The sequence below is a fragment of the Rhipicephalus microplus genome, chromosome 7 (genome assembly GCF_043290135.1).
Source record: "Rhipicephalus microplus isolate Deutch F79 chromosome 7, USDA_Rmic, whole genome shotgun sequence".
NCBI lineage: Eukaryota > Metazoa > Arthropoda > Arachnida > Ixodida > Ixodidae > Rhipicephalus > Rhipicephalus microplus.
In genome coordinates this window covers 118,886,389-118,908,991 of record NC_134706.1, presented here as the reverse complement: position 1 = coordinate 118,908,991, position 22,603 = coordinate 118,886,389, and the positions used below count along the sequence as shown (strand labels likewise).

The 22,603-nt window shown below is 44.4% G+C and overlaps 1 protein-coding gene across 1 annotated transcript in view; it reads right to left on the bottom strand.

Moving 5' to 3' along the window:
- Positions 1-7,339: 7,339 nt before the first annotated feature.
- The window catches only part of LOC119185471 (uncharacterized), a 58,827-nt gene continuing 43,563 nt past the window's right edge, over positions 7,340-22,603 (bottom strand). The window contains exons 9-10 of the mRNA XM_075869605.1: positions 14,108-14,261; positions 7,340-7,457 (exon numbers count right to left, since the gene is read on the bottom strand). Coding sequence (XP_075725720.1) covers positions 7,453-7,457; positions 14,108-14,261 — 159 coding nt within the window. The 3' untranslated portion in view covers positions 7,340-7,452. The remainder of the gene's footprint in view (positions 7,458-14,107; positions 14,262-22,603) is intronic.

Sequence of the window (22,603 nt, the reverse complement as noted above, 5' to 3'; positions counted from 1 at the left end):
CAGTCGCGACATGTGCGAACGTAATGCTTCACAGTCTTTGCGAGACGTGGCCAGTAGTAGGAGCGTTGAATCCGTTGCAGCGTGCGCGTATAGCCGAGGTGTCCGGACGATTGACTCATCATGACACGCACGTAAAATGTCACCATAAAGCGTAGCTGGCGCAACAAGCAGATACATAGCTTGTGTAGGATAAAAGTTCTTTTTGTAAAGCACTCCATCGTGGAAACAAAAGGAGGATAGCGAGCGTGCAAAGCTTCGAGGAGGGTGGGAATTGCGTTCTTCCAGGTAGTCAATGAGCGGAATGAGCTCCGAGTCGTGACGCTGTGTCTCAGCCAAGCGGGTTGCTGATACGGCAAAAAGAAAAGTGTCATCGTCTTCAAGGTCAGTGCTGGAATTTTCGACCGGTGCACGTGAAAGACAGTCGGCGTCGTTGTGTTTCCGCCCAGATTTGTGGACGATGGTGACATCGAAATCTTGTAGCCGAAGGCTTCATCGTGCTAGACGACCTGAGGGATCTTTTAGATTTGCGAGCCAACAAAATGAATGGTGGTCGCTAACTACCCTCAATAAGCGGCCATACAAGTATGGGCGGAACTTTGTCAAGGCCCAGACAACAGCGAGGCATCCCTTCTCGGTTGCAGAATAGCTTTTCTCCGCTGGGGATAACGTTCTGCTCGCATAAGCGATCACACGCTCTACGCCTATATGCTACTGAACTAATACCACTCCTAGTCCAACGTTGCTGGCGTCGGTGTGTGATTCCGTGTCAGCGCTTTCGTCAAAATGACCCAGTACAGGCGGAGCCTGGAGGAGGTTTTGGAGGGTGTCAAACGCATGACACTGATCGAGACCCCATACAAACGAGACACCGTCTTTTGTAAGCTTGTTGAGGGGTTCAGCAATCTTCGAAAAGTTTTTGACAAAGCGCCTGTAATACGCACAGAGCCCCAGAAATCGGCATAGGTCACGCTTATTTGTGGGCACGGGAAAGGCAGCAACAGCACGGGTTTTCTCCGGATCTGGGCGGATGCCGGCATGGCTCACAACGTGACCAAGGAACTTCAGTTCTTCATATCGAAAATGACATTTCTCGGGTTTGAGAGAAAGCCCCGCTGTTCTGATTGCCTGAAGTGCTGCATAAAGGCGTTGGACGTGTTGTTCAAACGTGTCTGCAAAGACCACGACGTCATCAAGGTAAACAAGACATGATTGCTATTTGAGCCCTGTGAGAACCGTATCCATGATTCTTTGGAAAGTAGCTGGCGCTGAGCATAGACCGAAAGGCAACACTTCAAGCTCGTACAGGCCGTCGGGAGTAATAAACGCCGTCTTTTCGTGGTCGTGCTCATCCACTGCGATTTGCCAGTAGCCGCTACGAAAATCCAAGGAAGAATAATATTTAGCGTTGCGTATACGGTCCAACGAGTCACCTATCTGGGGTAGACGATAAACGTCCTTTTTGGTGACCTTGTTCAGTTTACGGTAATCAATGCAAAAACGCCACGTAGCGTCCACCTTCTTTACTAGCACAATTGGGAAGCCCAGGGACTGGTTTATGGCTGGATGACATCGTCCTGGAGCATCTGCGGGACTTGGTCACGTATAGTGTCTTCCTCTTTTTGCGACACCCTATAGGCGTGTTGTTGGATGGGTCTCTCGGTGGGTTCCGTGATGATACGGTGCAGAGCAAGTGCTGCCTGTTTAACCTTTGACGTAGTGGCAAAGCAGTCTTGAAATGAGCCGAGTAAGCGCAAAAGGCTTTCTCGTTGAGACGAAGGTAGTCTCTCGTTTACGTCGAGAGTGCTCGCGAACGCCTCGTCAGGGTGGCCATTCGATGAAAATAAAGCTAACGTGGGCGAACCATCGGTTCTCTTCTTCTTCGTAGCCCAAAGCGGGTATGAGCCACAGCGGCTCGTTCATCAATGGTGGCATTATATATATATATATATATATATATATATAGATAGATAGATAGATAGATAGATAGATAGATAGATAGATAGATAGATAGATAGATAGATAGATAGATAGATAGATAGATAGATAGAAGAGGCATACTTTACTGGCGAAATGTGCCGAAGTGTTTGTCCTGAAAGCATGGCTGGCAATTGGCTAGTTGGTATGAATTTAATACGGACAAGGTAGCACAAACCTGTTTTTGTTGAGAGTAAGCGCTTCTTGCGCATCATTGTCTGTCCCAGTTGTTCGTGCTGCATAAACAGTCAATAACCCTGGTATTTCGACAGGTAAAGATGCAATCATAGTTTGTTCTGAATATTAGGGTTCATGACACTGCGCATTCTGCCGTTTCCTCCTCTGTCAATAATAAAGTTACCGTGCACGTTCCCTACTCGACGCCGTCTTGGAGTTTTTTTCATTGACGTGGTTTTCATATTGACACGTTTTTTGTTGACCAATAACAGGTTTCATGAGTTAACATGCAAAAGTATTGTAAGAATTTTATTCTTGTTGGCAAATCCCTGATGTCTGCCACACGAAATCATGACAGCTATGTTAACAGCTTTTCATTCTTGATCGCAGGTTCTCTTAAAAACTGAGTCAGTTGGTATGCAATCATAGTTATTACTGCATAGTGCCCACGATAAATTCGGTAGATCCCACGTACCTGGGAATCAACTTTATGCGGAGCCCCTGAAGGGAAGGTGACCGTGTTGCATTTTTTTATTGAGCGACACGTCATAAAATGACGATAAATATATGAACAAATGTTGCACGCAGAGAAATATGTCAAAGAGCAGATGTGTGTTGAAGAGTTGCGGATGTTTGTGTAACCAGTGTTCCTCTTGCACAACGATGTAAGCTGGAAATGTGCTTTAGCAACACCAGATGCTGAAATGAAGAGCTGATGCGCAAGCGTATGACATGCTCGCGAAGATGCTCGCCCTTGACACTGCTATATAAAACCATTTCAGCGCAGGGAAGCTCACCACAATTGATGTTAACGTGACATAACAGCTGTATAAAAGGAGTACATTATTGTTTATAAAATTGGGTAGACAGCACTGCAACCACTATTGACGTTTCACAAAAACGATAGTTTTTTTTGAAAAGTGGTTCCGAGACCTGGGGTAGCTCTGTGGTAGAACACTTGACTGCCACGCAGAATACTTGGGTTCGATTCCTGCTGGGACCCGGGAATTTAGTATTTGCATTCGTCGAGTGGCCAACGCTGCCTATGTCTGGTTTTCTATAACACTGACATTTATTCCATGCTTTGGTTGGGGCGACGCTACCGATGTCGGGTATTGCTTAACGCTCACGTGTTGAAGTTTCCTGTGTGTGGTCTCGTCATTCCTGGGTAGACACTGAGTGTCAATCACCTAAGGCACATACCCTCTTACCAGCGGCACATACCCGCCCGTGAATATGTGCCACTGTCTGGTCGGAAGCGTTTGACTACGTACGGAACAAATTTGTGACATTATTCATGTCTTGACCAGCGCATCATAATCGTCAAACTATCTTACCCTCATATGCTAATTTTGGTTCACGCCAAGTTGAGGGGATGACCACGAGAGCACCCAGACAGATAGATAGATAGATAAACAGATAGATACGCTCAAAGTCGCCAAAGTTCGCTAAGAAATGCATGGTTCGCATTTAATAACTAAGTAGAGGTGTTGCATAGGTTGACTCTTCCCATTTATTGAAATAAACACAAAAACACTAGGAAGGCCACACACCACTTGACACGTTGTGAAGCGGTCCGATACTCCGTGCCACGTCATCTGATTACTTTTCTTACTTTTTAGATGCGAAACAGCTTACGGTCGAGCTGTATCCGATGTGCGGCGTGACTACCCTTGCTGCGCATGCACGTCCGCTCTCCTTCTCTCTCATTTCGTAAGCTCTCATTCCCTCACCCCGCAATGCCGACGCAGGGACTGTCTGCTAACCTACGCTTATTCTTCCCTTTTTCTCCTCCAGGCATCCTCCCTTCGGCATTACACCCCCAGTGTGCATGCGCGTCCCCCCTATTTCCTCTCATGCACCTCCACCTCTTGCTTCGCAACGCTGAAGCAGGCAGGGTCTGCTAGTGACTTTCTGAGTTTAAAAAATGTTTGCTTCGACGTAGTATGAAAGAGACAAGGGGTGATAGTGTCTGTACAACAAGGACAGTAATGAACGCACACAACACGAGTAAGCACAATGTAGCGTGGAAAATTATGACAAAACTTGCCAAGTCCTTGGGATGTCCGTAACACACGTGTTCGGAAAAAGTTAACGTGAAAGGCAATGAGATATTGACGTGGAAAGAACATGTACATTCGATGATTCACACAAACACAGCCACACAAAAATTTGTAACAAAAGAACAGATACACTAATGACTATTGCAAGGTAAACATGAGGCACAAATGAAACGTGAATATGTAGATTTGAAAAATAAACACGTTGGCATGTCATTTCTGCTGGTTCATCGACACATCAGCCCAGCGCTACCAGGCCGGCCCTAAGAAAAATTTCACTCATCTGTCACAGACTGACACAAAAGAGCAAGACCAGTGCCGAAGAAATTCGTCTTCACCGAGGCAGAACTGCTCCTCAGACAAAACAGCCAGCAGATCCGAGTACAATCGCTAAAGGATCGAGAAGAGCGTGCGGCGGCGGTGGCTTGCTGACAACGCCTTGAAGCGGTTGCACCAGAGGCAGAAAAAACCGGCAACAATGAGAAGACAAGCGAAACTGCCTCAAGAACAACGCCTATATATAAGGAACGAAGCGATTTACTCTGAGGCAGCGAAATCCAGCATGTACAGGCGCGTTCACACTTGGCCTCGAAGAGAGTGAAACAAGCGAAACTTTCCGGAAACTGGCTTGTTTCACCGACCAAGCGGCCGGAAAACCAGGCCACGGGGCCGGCGCGCGAGAATTGGATAGAGAGCAAATTTCCCACCCCGCGAAACCGGATCTGGCTTCCGCTTCTCAGCATTGGCTGCACTAGATCCAACCACGTGACCTAACCAGCCGTCCGCAGATTTGACAAGGCGGCACAGGCGTCAGTGGTGACTCGCATCGGCTCAAATCGAAAACTCCCCGTGCAGCACGACGAAGGTTGGTGGCCTCAGCGAGGACGCGTTCATCGAGATGCCGACTTGGATTATGATCGCCGAGAACTGTGGCAGTATACGGTGCAGCGGCAGCGAGTAGGCATGCCCCGAGATGTCTCGCTGTTGTGTACAAGTGGCTGCACAGTGCCGCCAGCGCGTTCGATCGTGTCGTTTCTGCTGGCGTATCTCCCAAAACAACGTTTGAAGAGGTGCAAGCTGTTTCTTTTCAATACTTTGTCTCAATAACTAGAACACAGACTGTGGTTATCAGAAAGCAGGCAAAATCGAAATGATTGTCAAAGTAGCGAAGGCAGCGGCGATGGGATGGGGCAGAACGAAAGTGGACATATTTAACGCACGCAGTCGTGGTTTTCCGGCCGCTCTGGCGTTTTCGTTTTCTCTTCATTCCTCATGTGTGAACGCGCCATACGGCTCTCCAAAAACACGAGCAATGACTAAATGCTTCAGATAATGCTGATTCGTTTCCCGAAGGAAGCAGTTCGGACATGTTGCTGACTGGACCAAGCTCCACCTTTCGACGCGGTCGAGAGTGGAAAGCACACCCCATCCCAGGCACCACATAAAGTTTCGGAGGTGTCCAAGCAGGAAAGAAGCCATTAATATGCTCCAACACACCCGACTAGAGTGAGCACGGTGGGCTGGAGGAACCAACGGAAGCAACAAAGCAGCAGTTGCTTCGACTACATGGTTGTTAAACACATCTTGTTGTCAGGACAGGTCGACTAGACGTGGCGAAAAAATGCAACAGTTGTTGCATAAGACAAAAAAAGCCTTATTCACTGTGGCCCCCTATTAAGGTGCACATTAGGCATCAAATGCTGAAGGTGAGTATCCAGAGAGAAATATGCAAGCGTTCTTGCGGGAGATTCTTTCCCTTGCATTAGGCGCAAAATGAAGTACATTGCCAGCAGCCGACAGCATATGAACACCGAAGAGAAAAGCAAGCATCCCTGAGAACGCTGATGTCCCAATGCCGCACGAGAGACCAACTCAATGCCGCCTGACAAAAAAAAAGGAACACAAGGCAGACTGCAGTTATCGCACGATACCTAAATATGGTGGCACGACGTGAGCAAGGTATCAAATGCGACCGGAGAATGCAGTCTGTGCAAGGTAGAAACAGATGGCAGGACTCTACAGCCTTGGGCCGCGACAGGCAGCCATTGACCACTCTGTGTTTACTATGCTACTCTATGTCCTACCAGTGTTTGCACTGGCCATGCCACTCCAGTACTAGCAGCGCCAAACCACGCCAGATATTTAAATGGCTTTAAAAGAAGACCTCATGCAGGCGTAATGTCGGTGCAACGTCAATTGCGGTTGCAGTACTGGCTATCAAATTTCACAACAAAGCAGTAAACACTGCGCATTCCTCCTAGGATACAGGCGTCATGTCGGATAACGCCTGTTGTGTCTCAAATGTAGGCACAAAATTTTCAGGAGCCTGATAAGCAATAAACTTGTATGTCTATGATTCAGCAAGCTGTACTCAAGCACTATTTAACTCCGCTGGCATAAGCCAACGGAAGTAATATAGTAGTGGGGAATGTTGGAATGTTATGCGCAAAGCTTTGCGTTTGTCACCACATCACACACTATCCTCATGGGTGCCTCCGTTAAATTATACAACAAACGCTAAGTAACCACGCGCCAATCTGAAACTTCCATTTCCTGTCGTCTCCCCGCAATGTGCCGTTTGTTTCTCTCAAACTGGCGTATTCAATATCAATCGATTGACTGTTATTACCACCTAGCTTTCGTTTTGTTTGTACGTTACAACTGAAGCAATCTTTAGTTGCAAGCATAAGAGAAACTTAATTTCAGCCTAGTCAATATAGGATAAAATATTAGCAATAGCGACAAAGCATATCGAATACCAACCGCCCTATCGTTGTTTTTTTTAAATTTCGCCGACTAAACCACGCTCCCGACAAGCTAGTTGTGTCCTACAGGCCTAACACGGGTTCAATGGTGATCACCATCATAATAATAACAATACTTGGTTTTTTGTGTGTAAAAACCACGGTCTGACTATGAAGGTTTCCTTAGTCGAACGCTGCAAAACTTTTCACCACGTTGTTATTTAGCATGCACGTATATATAAGTAGATGGGCATGTAACACTGCCGCCTAATAATCCGTGCAATTACCTCTCTTGGGAAGACTAGGTGAGAGTTTGCACAAGTGTAACTTGCAGCGGAGGTGAAGTACCGATCAAAGTATGCATTGTTAAGGTAATCTCAGGCGAAGTATTATATCCTCTTTATTTAGCGGCTTGGGACATTACCGATGGGTCGGAACTACGACTTGTTTACCAAGAAACCTTCCACTTGATGAGCCATCCGCATGTCTGGATCACTTCAACCTGCACAAACAAAAAATAATAAATAAAAATTGGAGAAAACTCAAGCTTCGCTTTGAAAAGTTGAATGCATTAGCGATATATTGTCCTTCAGACTCCCCCCTTCATACCTCTCTCTACAAATTAAGTAAGAAATGTTTCCACCACAAGCATAGTTTGTACTTTATCAACTGAGTGCATAATGTTAGTGTGTGATGTTGCTTGACTAGCTGAAATTCTGAGTTACTACATTGGAATCATTAAGGTTGAAACTGCTTTGTCTGGGTTAAGCTTCCTTACGTGGCTGCAATCTTTTCAATTGGCAGGACGCTTTTCAACAGGAGCAAGTATGCAGGTTAAATGTTTCAGAACTTGTTGTGAACCCACTACGTGGTCTTGAAAGAATGTGCTCAGTACGGTGTGCGTCTTTTGTGATTAGTGACCGTCGTTTATGCACTGATGTCGGTGTGATAACAACATGTTTTGTTGCCCGACGGCAATGTACGCTTGTAGTCCTCAGTATTATTGTGGTATTAGCTGTTGTATTGTGAAGCCTGTATACATAAGACGCGTGTTTGTAATCCAAGAACGTTGTTCTCACTGCATAATACAGTTCATCCAAGCGCACGTGTGACTGTGTGGTCGCACATCTTCACGCCAATTCAACGTCCTGTGTTCGATGCTCACTGGAATCCAGAAGCTTTCATTTTTTGTTTGCATCTTTCTTGGTCTTTTGATGACTAAAAAGCTTATTTTGCGCTTACCACCGATGGTGCCCACACCTACGCCATGCCGTCACTTTCACCGGAATTTTAACGAAACTAGCTCTTTAACGCTATAGCGTTATTATAAACAGAACTTCCTTTCTACTGTTCCCGCAAAATTATTATCTATCGACAACGCCCTGCCTTACCAGGAAAAAACTTTTCATTATCACGGGTATCTCAGACGTACTACTTCACCTTATTCCCTTCTGTGGCAACGGCTCTGTTTAAGGGACGAAGCTCCTAAATCCGTGGGCAAGCTCCTCCTAGCTCGTACGCGGCCACCTAGTTCCATGACTCACTCAGCAGGTGCGTACGGAGAAAGAGATGGACAGACACACAGGCAGATATACGGACGAACAAACAGACAGACAGACAGACGGACAGACAGACAGACAGACAGACAGACGGAGGTACGGATTGACATACATACATACATACACACAGAAAGACAGACAGACAGACAGACAGACAGACGGACAGACAGACAGACAGACAGACAGACACCAAGACACATCCACATACAAACAGAGAGTTAGACGAATGGACAGATGATTGACGGTTTACCGATAAAACTCTCCGGTGCCTCGCCCCATTCATCATCATTCACTCCGTAGATATGCTAAGATCTTTTGTACGTAACTAATTTATGCTGATTATGTCAACTTGCGGCGAAAAGGGACACAATCAAATTGAATGAACTAAACTTTCTCGGCAGTCAGCACACCTTGGCTCAATCCAGTGAGCCGCGTATGACCATGAGCGGTCATTGATCGAAGGCCCTACAATGTTAGACGGGTTCTTTTGCGTGCTGCGTCTCAGAACTAACGTAAAAACTATTGCTTTCCTATTCTCTAAACGACTACAACCATGAACGCATTCCACACACATTTGGAGCCTACCTTTTGATTCTTTTTATATGAAAATAAAACACAACAGACGAGAAGTTATTAAACAACATAGTTACAAGCTTTTAACAATTTATGATTGAAACTCACAACGAATTGTAATAGTTTACTGGCAAGTATTACGGGAACCTTGAAGATATACTGTATGAATTTAACACATTCTTAGACGATGCATTATCATTCGCGCCTCAAGGGGTTATATTTGAGGCCCACTAAGTAATTTCATTTGGTGATCACTGCGAATTTCTCGCCATATTGCATACCACCCTGATGAACCACCGTATAAACACGAACGCGTTCAACACATCCGCACTACCACAAGCCATCCGCATGTGGAATGATCTTCCCGACGATATCGCCTCTGATAGCGACCCCAACACGTTTCGGCAAAAAGTTCAGACGCACTTCCTTAATATTTCATCTTGACGTTCTTTTACTTCTTTTCCGAGGGTTTTTATGTTACGGAGTGTTCTTATATACTTCATCGCCATGTTTACGTATTGCTGACTTATTGCTTTGTTAATTTTTTTTGTTATTACTAACCGACATTGTACCGTTTTTATTTTGAAATTTACATGCGATTTTTCACTGTAACCCCCCTTACTCAATGCCTTCTGGCCTGTAAGGTATTTTCAATAAATAAATAAATAAATAAAGGTAAATTCTGTGCTAACCTTAGGAATACCTACAATATTACAGAGATAATTCTATAAAGGTTATTCTGCTACACATCAAGGTGACTTGAATACTTGGGAAGTGAGATGTTGCTACTCAAATGGATTGTGTACTATTCTGCTATTTGTTCTATGCTGATTACACGACTGTCTTGGTTACTTCCCTAAATACTTGTGAGATTCATCAAATCAGTCTATACGCACACCAAAGCAACGGTTGATGATTATTCATCTGTATATATCACAGTAACAGGCAAGTACCTAGAGCAGAATGTCAGGCGAGAAACCAAACATCTTCCGCTCTTCAATAAAATATTCCCCCCCTCTCTCTCTCTTTCTCATAAATTGACAACTTTATCAACATTAGAAGAACAACAACTGTTGTTATTTACTGCTTTCTGGGCGAGCACATGAAGCCCTTCTAAAGTGCTTATCAAGAAACTTGCGGTATCTCTTAGATAAGATTTGTGGGGTTTAACGCCCCAAAACCACCATATGATTATGAGAGACGCCGTAGTGGAGGCCTCCGGAAATTTCGACCTCGTGGGGTTCTTTAACGTGCACCCACATCTGAGTACACGGGCCTACAACGTTTCCGCCTCCATCCGAAATGCAGCCGCCGCAGCCGGGATTTGAACCCGCGACCTGCGGGTCAGCAGCCGAGTACCTTAGCCACAAGACCACCGCGGCGGGGCTTGCGGTATCTCTTGCCTGGTTAGCTAGCCGCGTATTGAAGTTGAAAGCACAGTCTTTGGGATATAACTGCCAACTTATCTGGACCACTACAACTGAAATAAACCTATTTTGGCTGGCAGTTCTTCAAAGCAGGCTGTCAGCCACATAGAAAACCTTTTATGATAACGACAAAGTGATTATGGCGTAGAACACTGCTGTCAGTATCTGTATTTTTTCAATGTTTTCTGTGGCTCTGAGAAAGACACCGTTCCATTGACTGCGGCGATGGACGTGGATTCACCTGGGCTTCCATTGCAACCACCAACGTCGTCTGCAGCTACCATGAGAAAGCGTACGGGCCACCCTAGTGTTGCCGACAGCGAGGACACGCTGATTTTTCTACGGCCAGTGACGAAAGCTCCAAAGAAGGTGACTTCGTGCAAGAGACAAGGCGGCAGCGAAAAAGACTAGTGATACCGTCACCATCAACAAATAAAAATGCGATGGAGATGCGAGAGCCCACGATATACACAATTCGGTTTGTGCCGGTTGATGTGGCTCATAGTCTCAACCGGCTCAATCGTCAAGCCACGTCTACGCCTTTTAGGGAACTCGCCCAGGGACAGATTGCGGACGTGCGGATCAATGGCCATAAGAATATCCTCGCTGAATACGTCACTCAACGGAGCACATTGGAGGTGCTGAGCAACGTCAAGATGTTGGATAACATCAATGTTCACTCATACATACCTGATGGCCGCGACTCTACTGCTGGCGTCATTTGCGATGTTGAAATTTCCATCAGCGAAAGTGACTTTGCTGCTGTCATCAAACCGGTGTCTGTAGAACTTACCATACTGCAAGCTCGTCGCCTTGGCAAATTACTCTGCGTGAAGCTCGTGTTCAAGGAAGATAGCCTTCCATCGCAAGTCAAGATCAACTATGTTCGACACACAGTGCGACCCTTTGTACCGAAGCCCCTTCATTGCCGGAAATGTTATAGATTGGGACATGTCAGTGCTGTTTGTACAAACCTTGCTGTGTGGTCGCTATGCTCAGAATCGCATAGCGCAGACACTTTCCAGGCAGAACTTCCAAAATGTCGAAACTGTCATAGCCCTCACGAAGCATCGTCAAAAGATTGCCCAATCATGAAAAGTAAGGCTCCCTCATCACCAAGCAATCGAGAAACAGCACAGCATAGTGTGTCAGTGGATACCAGGTCATTGCGGTATATATGGCAATGACCGCGCAGATGAGGCCACTAGATCTGCACACGACTGTACCCAATACACAGCCATCCCGTTTTCAATAACTGACGCAGCTACAAGACTTCGTTCGCTTGCACGAGACCTCACACTGGTACAGTGGTACTCAACAGACTTCACAAATGCGCGCCGGCATAACTTGGATCCCGATCTGCAGCTTCATCTTCCCCCAAAGATATCTCGAGCTGAGGAGACAGTTCTATGCCGCCTGTGACTTCCTTCACGAACGCATACTCTTATTTCATTGGAATGGCCAGCTCTTCTACACGCACGTACTACAGCTGCGAAGAAACTGTCGCGCACCTTCTGTGTGAGTGCACCCATTTCAACGCGCAAAGACAAGAACTCACTGCAGCTCTGGATAGACTGCACGATAAGGCTTTGTCGGAACAAAGAATTTTGGGCCTTTGGCCGAGCTCATCCTCAGCCCAGAAGGCTTTAAAAGCTTTGCTGCGCTTTTTCCGGACAACTGGCCTCAGAGATAGACTTTAGTGTCTCATATTCTTTAATGTTGCCTTTCCACTGTCGCAATTTTTTTGCAAGTTCTCTCTCTCTTCGCAACATTTCTTTTTAAAATGTTTTATTCCCCTCACCCCTTCCCCAAGCAAAGGCTAGCCAGCCGGTCTAAGAACTGGCTAACCTAAAACTCCGCTTAAACTTTCTTCTTCTTCCTGTGATGGCTTGACGACACAGCGCCAGTATATAAAAAAAACAGAAAAGCTCTATAACCACAGACTTTGAACTTATGCTCTGTAGATTAAAATGCGGAACTAACCAACAGAAATACCTCATACCTACTTCTATAAATAAACGTACATATGTTTTAAATAATTTTATTGAAGTCATGTCAACATCAGTCTTTTAGCGTGATGTTAAGTCATACATTTTGTTACATGTGCATTCGTGGAACGAGAAAGGCCTTAAGCACCCTGTGGTCTGCAACTTATTTCTTTAAAAAAGAATATAAAGAACATTGATTTATGTTATTTTCTTTTTGTCATCAACTGTTGGGGATAATACTGTGCGACGTATTATTTTCTTTGAGTGCTTCCACTTTCTATTTTTGCATAATTTCTCGATATGATAGAAACTATGTTCGACATTGCTTTGGTGTATGGCCATGGCCAGGCAGCTAAGAAGCCTTTAGCCGTCACAATCTTCTACATGAAACATGTTGGCCCGAAACGCGTTGAAAATAAAAAATTTTCTACCCTATTCTAATAAGTCATTACTCAATCTACTTGGAAGGCTTTTCATGCAGTAGAAATAAATTATCGGACATTGATTGAGAACTTGAGCATAGTGAAAATGGAGGATTCTGTAGGAACTCTTCTGGTAGAGCAACCATACAGCAGAACTGAAGAATTTGTTCTCGTTTTACAGACCTAAAGCCATGTTCTCAGCTTCGGCAATGTAAATTGTTTTGGTCAATTCAGATGTGTTGGTTAAGCGAAATCGCAAAAAAAAAGAAATTGAAGCTCAAAGTCACTGCCTGAATACGGAAGTTGTCAACAAAGTATATGTATGGGGCTGGTATATTGTGGGACACGTCAGTGCACATAACAGAAAGGGTTTGTTTTTCCTGGTTCTGCGAAATAATAATGCGGATATTTTTACTTAACGCTGTGGTTTGTTGCATATACTCGTTTTCCATTAAAGCTTGCAATTTAACAGGTGAGTTGGAGTGTTGTGATACACTGTATATGCGAAACTTAGGCAAAGTGTAGTCTAAACTAACAACCAAAAATTATTGCTTTCATACGAAAAATCTTCTAGAAAGGTGCATTGTCACATTTTCTGAGCACTACTTCAGGCTTTTCTTTAGAACACAACTTCAATATGTTGAGCTATATAAACACATCAAACCAGTACTAGTTGTAATTGACTTACTCAATATATACGTTACTGCTCCAACTGCAGCAAGTTACTGCAAGGGGTCGTCCAATTGTTACTTATGCCTCAAAGGCGAACATTTCAAGGAGTTCTGTTTGATTGGCAAGCGAATATTCTTTGTACAAGAGGCACCAACCAACGTAACCCACCAGGAGCGCTTGAAGAAATTTCTTTCTGGGAGTGGAGAGGCGACGTTTCTTCACGCTCTGTGTGTCATGGCGAAAAACAATGTGGGGGGAGAGGGAGTACACGGACGGGGTGCATCGAGCCCTGGCTACGCCACTGCAAAGCAACCAACCTACGTTGATTGACGCACTTTTTCAAATGTTAGATAGGTTTTGCTTCATTCCGAATTAGAATCCATTGGGTAAATACGTGTGTGGGGCATAACTGTGCCACTCTTGTTTTCTTTCACTTCGCTCGGCGAATGATAGCTCAATTCTCACACACGAGCCCTACGAGCAAGCAATCTTATGAGGCGAACGTTCTCACATTGCATTCCGATGGCGTTCTCCAGCTCACTCATCACAGAGCCCACGATTTTCAGTGGTCCACTGCTGAGGATGTTAATAACGACATTGGCCACAGTGCAGAAGACACTTGTCATAGAGTTCCCCGGAGCCACAATAATGCCTGAAAAAACGCACTGCAACAAAAAATTATTTGCTGTTAGCATAGTTACAGTAGGAAAAAAAAAGCACAGGTGATTCACTGCTAAACTTACCTTCCTAGGCGAAAAAGACCTCACCGCAAGTTACACACGGCCTGCCTGCCTGCCCGATATCAATTTTTTTTTGTTGAGGTTCAATAAGCACAGTGTCAAGGTTGTGCACATCTATGCATTATTGCAGTGCAGACGCAGGACACTCTGTACACCCCGCAACAAAGGCACTATATCTTTTCAAAAACTCTTTTTACGTACCGATCAAACAACTTCACCACGAAACTGTGCACATAAGGGGCAAGCAAAAACGTTTCTAAAAGAAAGGTCTTTTGCACCCTTGTGCCTTACTGCTCGCGAAGTGAATAATTAGGGCACAAGGTCATCTTCAGGCGCTCGTACGCGTGCATGCATGTGAGTCTATGTAAAAAGAACAGAAAAGTTTGATGTTTTTTCTTCATAAATCCCCAAAAAGTTTATCAGGCGCATCAGCATGGGAAAATTGATGTGGTACAATGTTACAAAAATGACTGCGTATCTGCGTAGTTCGCTGCGAATGTCCTGGAAAGACGACAGTCTTCCACCGGCCAAGTGCCGATGTTGAATGAATGATGGGGTTTGTCGTGCAAGGGCAATAAAACAGAGTGATGTTCTGCCTCGCTTTCCACCGTGGCTCTGCTATGTTGAATGGGCTGCGTATGGCTGACATGGATAAAAGACAGGAGGATGCCAAAGGGAATAGACGCCATTTGGTAGTGCCGTCGCGGGACGCATGAGATTTTGCGAAATCCAGGGGCATTGTCACATGGCAGCACCATATTGTCGGCAGAGTGCTTTTTTGCACAGGGTCACATATTGAGTACATTGTCAGAAATTCTAGGATTTTTAGAATTACGTATCTATACGTTTTGCGTGTACTTATCGTTGTGTGTAGTAGCAGGGGTCAATCAACTCAAGCTGACACTATGCGGTGAGTGATGCAAACTTGTCATTACTTTTGTACAAAGTTTCATGCCTCTAACCGCTCTCTGGAACTAGAAATAATAAATATTTTGCTCCTTATCTTTTCACCCACTATTCTGCGTTGTTAGGCAAGCCGTAAATGCAATTACTAGTACGTATACCTGACTCCCGACTGAAGACCGCAACTGTATCGATTTACAAGAGTTTTAATTACTACTGCGAAACGCAAAGTAGGATGCAGCCTTATTGGCAGCGCCGATCTGTTCTTTAGCAGCTAGAAGCTTGTCCCGCAAACTTCTCATGCAGTCCAACCACCCGTGACGTATACGCTTAATGTAACTATCACATAAATGTAGCTAATTAGTTCACAAAACAGGAGCGTGCCGCTCGTTAGTTGACACCAAATGTCAAAGTAGGAGTGCGACCACTCGAAATTAGCAAACATCCGACACTGCCGACACTTAGAAGCCAACGATGTCAAAACTGAGCTTGGAACTAAGCCAGCCTACGATCTCATAGTAGAAGACTAAAAGTGTGCCGGTTTTATTTTTCAGTGGAATTCGGACTTCCGAACAGTTAAGAAAAGGCCAGGTGAGCTACGACTTTTGTGAAGCATCGAGCTGATATGCTGTCAGGTGGTATTCACGAGTGCTAATAAAGTGGGCCAGAACCCTCTACTTAGAGATAGAACAAGAGCCTAGCATGCAATGACAAAATTCGCTTTAAATGCAGATGCTGTATCATTCTCTATGGTTTATTTACTCAAGACGCGTAACAAAGAAGTTGGTAAAAAAGAAAAAACGAAAAAAAGAAGACGTCTGAGCGGCAGCCACAGTGGCGACCACCTGCCAGTACTGTACTTTTAAACCAGAGCAGGATTGGCCACGCTGCTGCAGTACATGGCCTATACTTCCCTTATGAAAGTACCAATCATCCATTGGTCCTCAGTGCCCAGCGGCTGTGAAGTTACGGTCCAAAGCGGTTGTCACAGATGCGATGCAGCAGAGGGCGCTCAGAATACCTGGAACTTGACAGGCCGCCATTGGAATCGGAACTCGGCTACTTCGAACGCTAGAATGCTATCTAGTGAAGCTACTCCATCTTTGCTGTTTGAGGAATCAGAGAGCGTTAAATAGGGTGTAATACGGCTCACAGAAGAAAAGAGTACATGTGAAGCTTATACAGTGCTCAAGAACGAACTCACTTTATGCTACTGCGGATTAGTTGACAGAAAAAAAATCTAGGCGTGAGGCTATTTATCTGCAAGAATATCGCTGGCAACATATAGGAATACTAGAGCATCAGTAAAAGAGTTTTGTTATAGTCACGTTTAAAAACAGTACATAATGAAGGTGGTACAAGCCTGCACACCTACATCGAGCCATGATAATCAATTGGTTGAACATTTCAATGAAGACGTAGAGTCAGTCATTAATAAAGTAAAAAGAGAGTATACTGAAGGACGACTTGAATGCCAAAGTAGGCAAGAAACACGCCGCATAGCATGCTGTGGAGGAATAAGCATCGGTTCTAGAAATGTCAGATGGATAATATTAGTAGAGTTCGAAAACGTTATAATTTTCTGATCGTGAATACTTTCTTCAGAAAACTGGCTAACCATTAGTGAACGTGGCAAAGTCCTACTAGCAAAAATAAAAATTCAATTGACTTCATTCTGTTTGCACACCCTGGCATTTACAGGACGTAAAACTGGTTGACAAGATCTGATACATTTACCATAGAATGGTGAAGACTTGCATTCCCTTAGGTTTAAAAAATCAGAGGCATAAACCTATGGGCAGAAAGAGAATAACCGATCTAGCAAAAAGAGGAAAAGTACAGAAATTCAGTTTCACTTCAGAGTGTATTTGAACCTCTAAACGAGCGAACTGATGCTAGCGTTGACAAAAAGAACGATAATCTTACTAGAATCATCAAAGAGTGTGCATTGGAAGCCGGAGGTATAAAGGCACTATACAGGACACTGGCAAACTATCTCAGGAAACGAGAAAAATCCTATGAAAAAACATAAACCATGAAAACCTCAAATGCAACTGAAAAAATAGAGCTAGAGGAGTTTTCAAAGCGAATCGAGAGGCGTAACCTTGTCTAAATGAGAAGGTAGAACACGAAGAAAATTAGGCAGGCTGTAAATAGCCGCAGAAGCCTAAAAGCTGCGAAAGCAGACTTGTGCATGGGCAAAAAATTATTGAATGCATTAAGGAACAAAGAAGCCAATATCATAACCAATGTGAACTGGATAGTTGTGGTGGCGGAAGGCTTTTACAGAGATCTGTAAAGAACTAATTAAACTTGGATTACACCGTAAAAAGCATTAATATCCCAAACGAATTCGATATCCTACAAGTAATGACCAGGGAAGTAAGCAAAAGACCTAAAAAGAGTGCAAAGAGGCGAAGCCACTGGGGAGAATAAGGTAACAACAACCCCTCTGAATAATGGTAGAGGAATTGTGTTAGAAAAACTGACAACCTAATGTACGAAGTCTCTCTTGACGGGAATGGTACAAAAATCTTCGAGGAATACCAACAAAATCTTAAGTCATGAGAAAGGCGAGGACTTGAAACTTACAAGCTGATCAGCTTACTGTCCGTTCTCTACAAACTATTTACAGATATAATAGATAATAGAGTTGGCGTTACATTACAGTCCAGGCAAGCAATGAACCAAGCAGGATTTCGAATAGGCTACTCCACAATAGACCATGTTAATACTATCAATCAGGTAACAGAGAAATGCGCAGAATACAACCAATCAACCCAAGTACATTGCCTTTACATATTACGGGAAGGCGTTTGACAGTCCAGATATCAGCAGTGATGCACACACTACAAAATAGGACATCGAAGAACCTTGCATACTGTAAAAAATTTACAGCGAATCTTCAGCCACCATAGTTCTCAATAGAAAAAAAAAGAATCCTAATAGGGAAGGGTGCAAGGCAGGCAGACTGGGTCCCTCCATTGCTTTCACCATGCGCTTAGAGGATGTTTTCAGAAACCTAGCTTGGGAAGAACTAGGGATAAGATTAAACGGAGAGTACCTTAGTATCCCGCGATTCACTGATGACATTACCTTGACGAGTAACTCCGGGACAAATTACAGCTCAAGAATACTGTAGTGAACAATGAAAGCAGAAGAGTAGGTCTGAAAGTTATTATGCACAAAATTAAAGTATTATGTAACAGTGTCGGCAGAAAACGGCCATTAGCGAGAGGTGAAGCGATGCTGGAAGTTGTGAAGATTATGTCTACTTTGGACATGTAGTAACAGTGGAGCCAAACCATAGGAGTGAAATACCTAGAAGAATGAGTATGAGTTGCATTCTGAAATCATGAATGGTAATCTGCCATTAACCTTCAAAAGGAAGGTATGCAATAGCTTCATCTTGCCAGTAGTAACCTATGGAGAAGAAACCTGGGGGCTTAGAAAGAGGGTTCAGCTTAAATTGAGGACGACGCAGCGATGCATCGAAAGTAAAACAATAGGGGTTAACCTAAGAGACTAAAAGAGAGCTGAGTGGGTCAGGGAGCAAACCGGGCTTGAGGATGTCAAGTTGAAAACAAGAAAAAGAAATAGACATGGGCCAGGCCCATAGCAAATAGGCAAGATAACCGCTGGTCTTCAAGAGAGACTGACTGGATTTAGATAGAAGGCGGACGAAGTGACGTCAACACTGTTGAGAGAGAGAGAGAGAGAGATAAAGATGCAAGGAAAGGCAGTGAGGTTAACCAGACGCACATCCGGTTTGCTACTCTGCACTGGGGAAGGGATAAAGGGGAGAAAAGAGGTTGCAGAAAGATGAGAAGGTACACAAAATCACGAGCACACTCGGGGAGCACACACAGTCTACAGGCGGTCGCTCAGGTTTGTTGACTTAAGGTAAAGTATCAGTGCTTTAGTTGCTTTCTGCGCAACTGAGGCAGATGCCCAAGGTCCTTGTATCTTCTGCACACAAAATGGTCCGGGGTCAAGTCCATTCAAAACCATCCGGAGCTGGCATCGCTGTGTGTCGTAGCAAGAGCAGCTGCACAGGACGTGTTCGATGGTCTCTTCAGCTCCGCGGTAGTCGCATGTAGGAGTGTCTGCCATACCAATGCGAAAGGAGTACACCTTTGTAAATGCAACACCCAACCAAAGGCGGCATAACAGTGTCGCATCGGAGCGGGAAAGTTGTGACGGTAGCTTTAGCTTGAGCCAAGGATCCAGTTCATAAAGTTGACATCTTTGGAAGCTGGTACACTCTAAGCCAAAAACGGCCGAAATGGGAGCAACGGCTGTTTTTACTCCTTCAGACCGACTGTTACTCTCCGAAAAGACCAAGCGGAACAAGATGACCGACTTGTTCGAGAATGGGGGAGCAACTGTATTCATCTTAAGTTTGTAAGGGAGCAACGGAAACAGGAACCGTTGTAAATGCTCTCGTCACGCAACGGTTACTCCACGGCAGGACACCACACACAAATATGCATGCCGCCCACATTGACATTCATGGGCCAGATTATTGTTTGTTCTGTGTGCCAAACTTCACCAAACCAAAACAGTGATTTATTTTAGCATCCACAGATAATAAGATAGCAGCGCTGGCAGAACACAGAAGGCCTGAGAATACAGCTACGGCAAGTGCTTAACACACGCAGCAGCAGAATGGAGAGTTGGCAGAATGGAAAGCGGACCGAACGCCGAAACACGTGCAAAACAACGATAAAAAAAGCCAAGACACGCCGTTCGTCCGCGAAGGAAGGTCGTCAAAGTCGATCAAGCACCGAAACACGTGCATAAGGAGCCTCCCCCCCTCCCCCAAAATATATCAGAGAAGAAAAAAAAGTGGACCCAGACGCGCTTTTCATCAGCCGTACACTTAGTAGCACGCTTCACCGTGTAGTTTGAGGGCAGAATGACAAATCTGCGCCTACTGCGCCCGCACGACAAGTGTGGTGCTAGTGTAGTAAGCGATGTGATTTACAAAGTAATTTTTATTCAGTGTTTATGTTTACTAGCGCTAAATGAAAATTACACTCAATTTTTTATATTTAATTATGAGTTTTAGTGTACTTCAGTGTTTTCATAAGTGTATTAGGAGAACACACTAAAATTATTGCGCTGACGCCTGTGCTGCCACTGCTCGACGTTTTTTTTTCGGCGCAACTAGAGGTTCACGTTCGCACTACTCATATTCATATGGTCTGTGGCCGGCGAGCACATGGACATGCGAGCTTGTGCGCTATGTTTTGATCGTGTGTGTGTGTCGCAGATTTGCGTTTCTACTTATTCGTGATGAGGGTTAGTGTATATTTATCTTTATGGAGCGCGAAGTTGTTGTGAATTTTGCTGCCGGGTGGAACAAACACATCGTAAACACCTCTTCAGCTATCTGCAAGCCTGTTCGCTCGTCGGACAAAGGACTATGCATGCATCAGCGTGCAGGTGAGTGGCATTTTCAGCAACATTTAGTGCTCTTACAATACATTGTTGAGTGGTTGTGCTATTAAAAGAGAAATGATTTGCTCTTTCTTATTTGCCGTATCCATTGCTAGCTGAATCGGACTAAATTACCTCAATTATTACCGCCTGCATACCCTCTTGCTTCCCCTGTCACCACTGCAGTGCCAGTGCACTTTTGCAGTTAAAAGTTCATTTTCGCAACACTACCTCGCTTGAAAAAACATTGGGGCGGGGTTGTAGCTGCTTCATACTGGCACTTTTCTACCATTGACTTTATGTAACGTTAACGGCTGAGTGTTGGGCCCTTGGGCCGCATTTTTCAGAGCTGTAAAGTGTATGTAAATCAGTAAGCGAACAAATCATTGTCGCATCACTTCACTGGCATAGCCAGGCGGTTGCGCACAGAATTTTTTTAGGCTGGTCCTAGGGAGCCCATAATGACGACCATATTCGTTTGCCCGGCCTCCAATTCAGATAAGCGGACCCCCCCCCCCTCCCCGCACGCCTAAAAAAAATCTGCCCACATCACTGCGTCACTTGCTTCACCTCTGCGCTGAACGTACTATTTTTAAGAGCGCACCATCAAGCGAGCAATTTACATATGAACAGAACAATTGATGGAGGAATGACCCAAATCTTTCAGATTTCTTTAGTCATGCAAAACCTTCGCAGAACTGAATATTGTAAAAGACAATCATAAATGCTGTATGTTCTCGTTAGTGTTGTCATTATTCTGCATCATGAAATCTTTATGCGCTGTGAAAACTTGGCATGCCGTTGAAGTCACATATCGATGATAATACCAATCGACGAAAATTTCGACAACCTCAATAACGCCATTTGGGATTTGCCGCATGCACATAATCAGGCTGATTCCCACTTGGCTGTTCTTGACCTGAATTCACTGCTACCAAATGAAACAATATTTGATGCATGTCTTTTACTACTTTTTTTCAGGGATATGACACAAATTTGGTTATACTGCAGATAAAGATGCTCCCAACGATGCTAAAGTACAGAAAGCAAGTGAATTTTGGTAAGTGCAGACTTTTTGTACTACGTATGTGAAAGCATCGCTTTTTAGGGGCAAACTGTGCATGTGTTGGCCAGAAAATAGTTTGTCATGCCACATGGTTACACTGGCACTGACAATTTGACATAGCTCCGCTGGCCCGTGTGTGTGCTCACACTGTTACCGTTAAGATAAAATGTTTGTTTTCATTGCAGGGATTGCTATTTGTACTACAAAGCCAACAGCCAAAATTTGTTTACGCTGGTGCTCCGAAAAGTACGCTTTCCCTATTTACTTGGATTTTGGCTTGCACAAAGCATAACACTTGGGCCTAGATTCACAAAGCTGTCCATGCGCAGGCCTTCATAACAGCGTTTCTTGACTTGACTTTACCCTGTTTTCTGCAGATGTTTCATGGGTTTAAAAGTGCCACAGCATGTTGACCTCCCCCACTCTGAAAAATTCGCGTTCAAGGTTCTGCAAGAGTGGGCTCAACTTTCTTGTGCACCTCCTTGCTGTTCCAAGATCCTGAAGTGTTATGCTCTTATACTAGAGGTAACAGTGTTTCTAATATTTGTATTTCCATCACATTGACCAAGTATGCGATCTTGGCTTGACTGGTAGCACATCCTCAACAAATGTCTTTGTGGCACATGTAGAAGGCAGTACAAAATAAATAGGCAGACATTCACACCGGGAGCTAACTTCTAATAATGCTTTTTTTGGAAACCACGGTGTGCTTATTCCAAATTGTCTAACAGAGCAGTAACCTGTTTGGCTGTGAACCAACAAGACGTTGAACTAATAAAAGCTTCACATCTTGTTGCTTTCAGATATATATGTATTGGCAAGCTATCTGTGACACTGTCAAACAAAGAATCAGAAT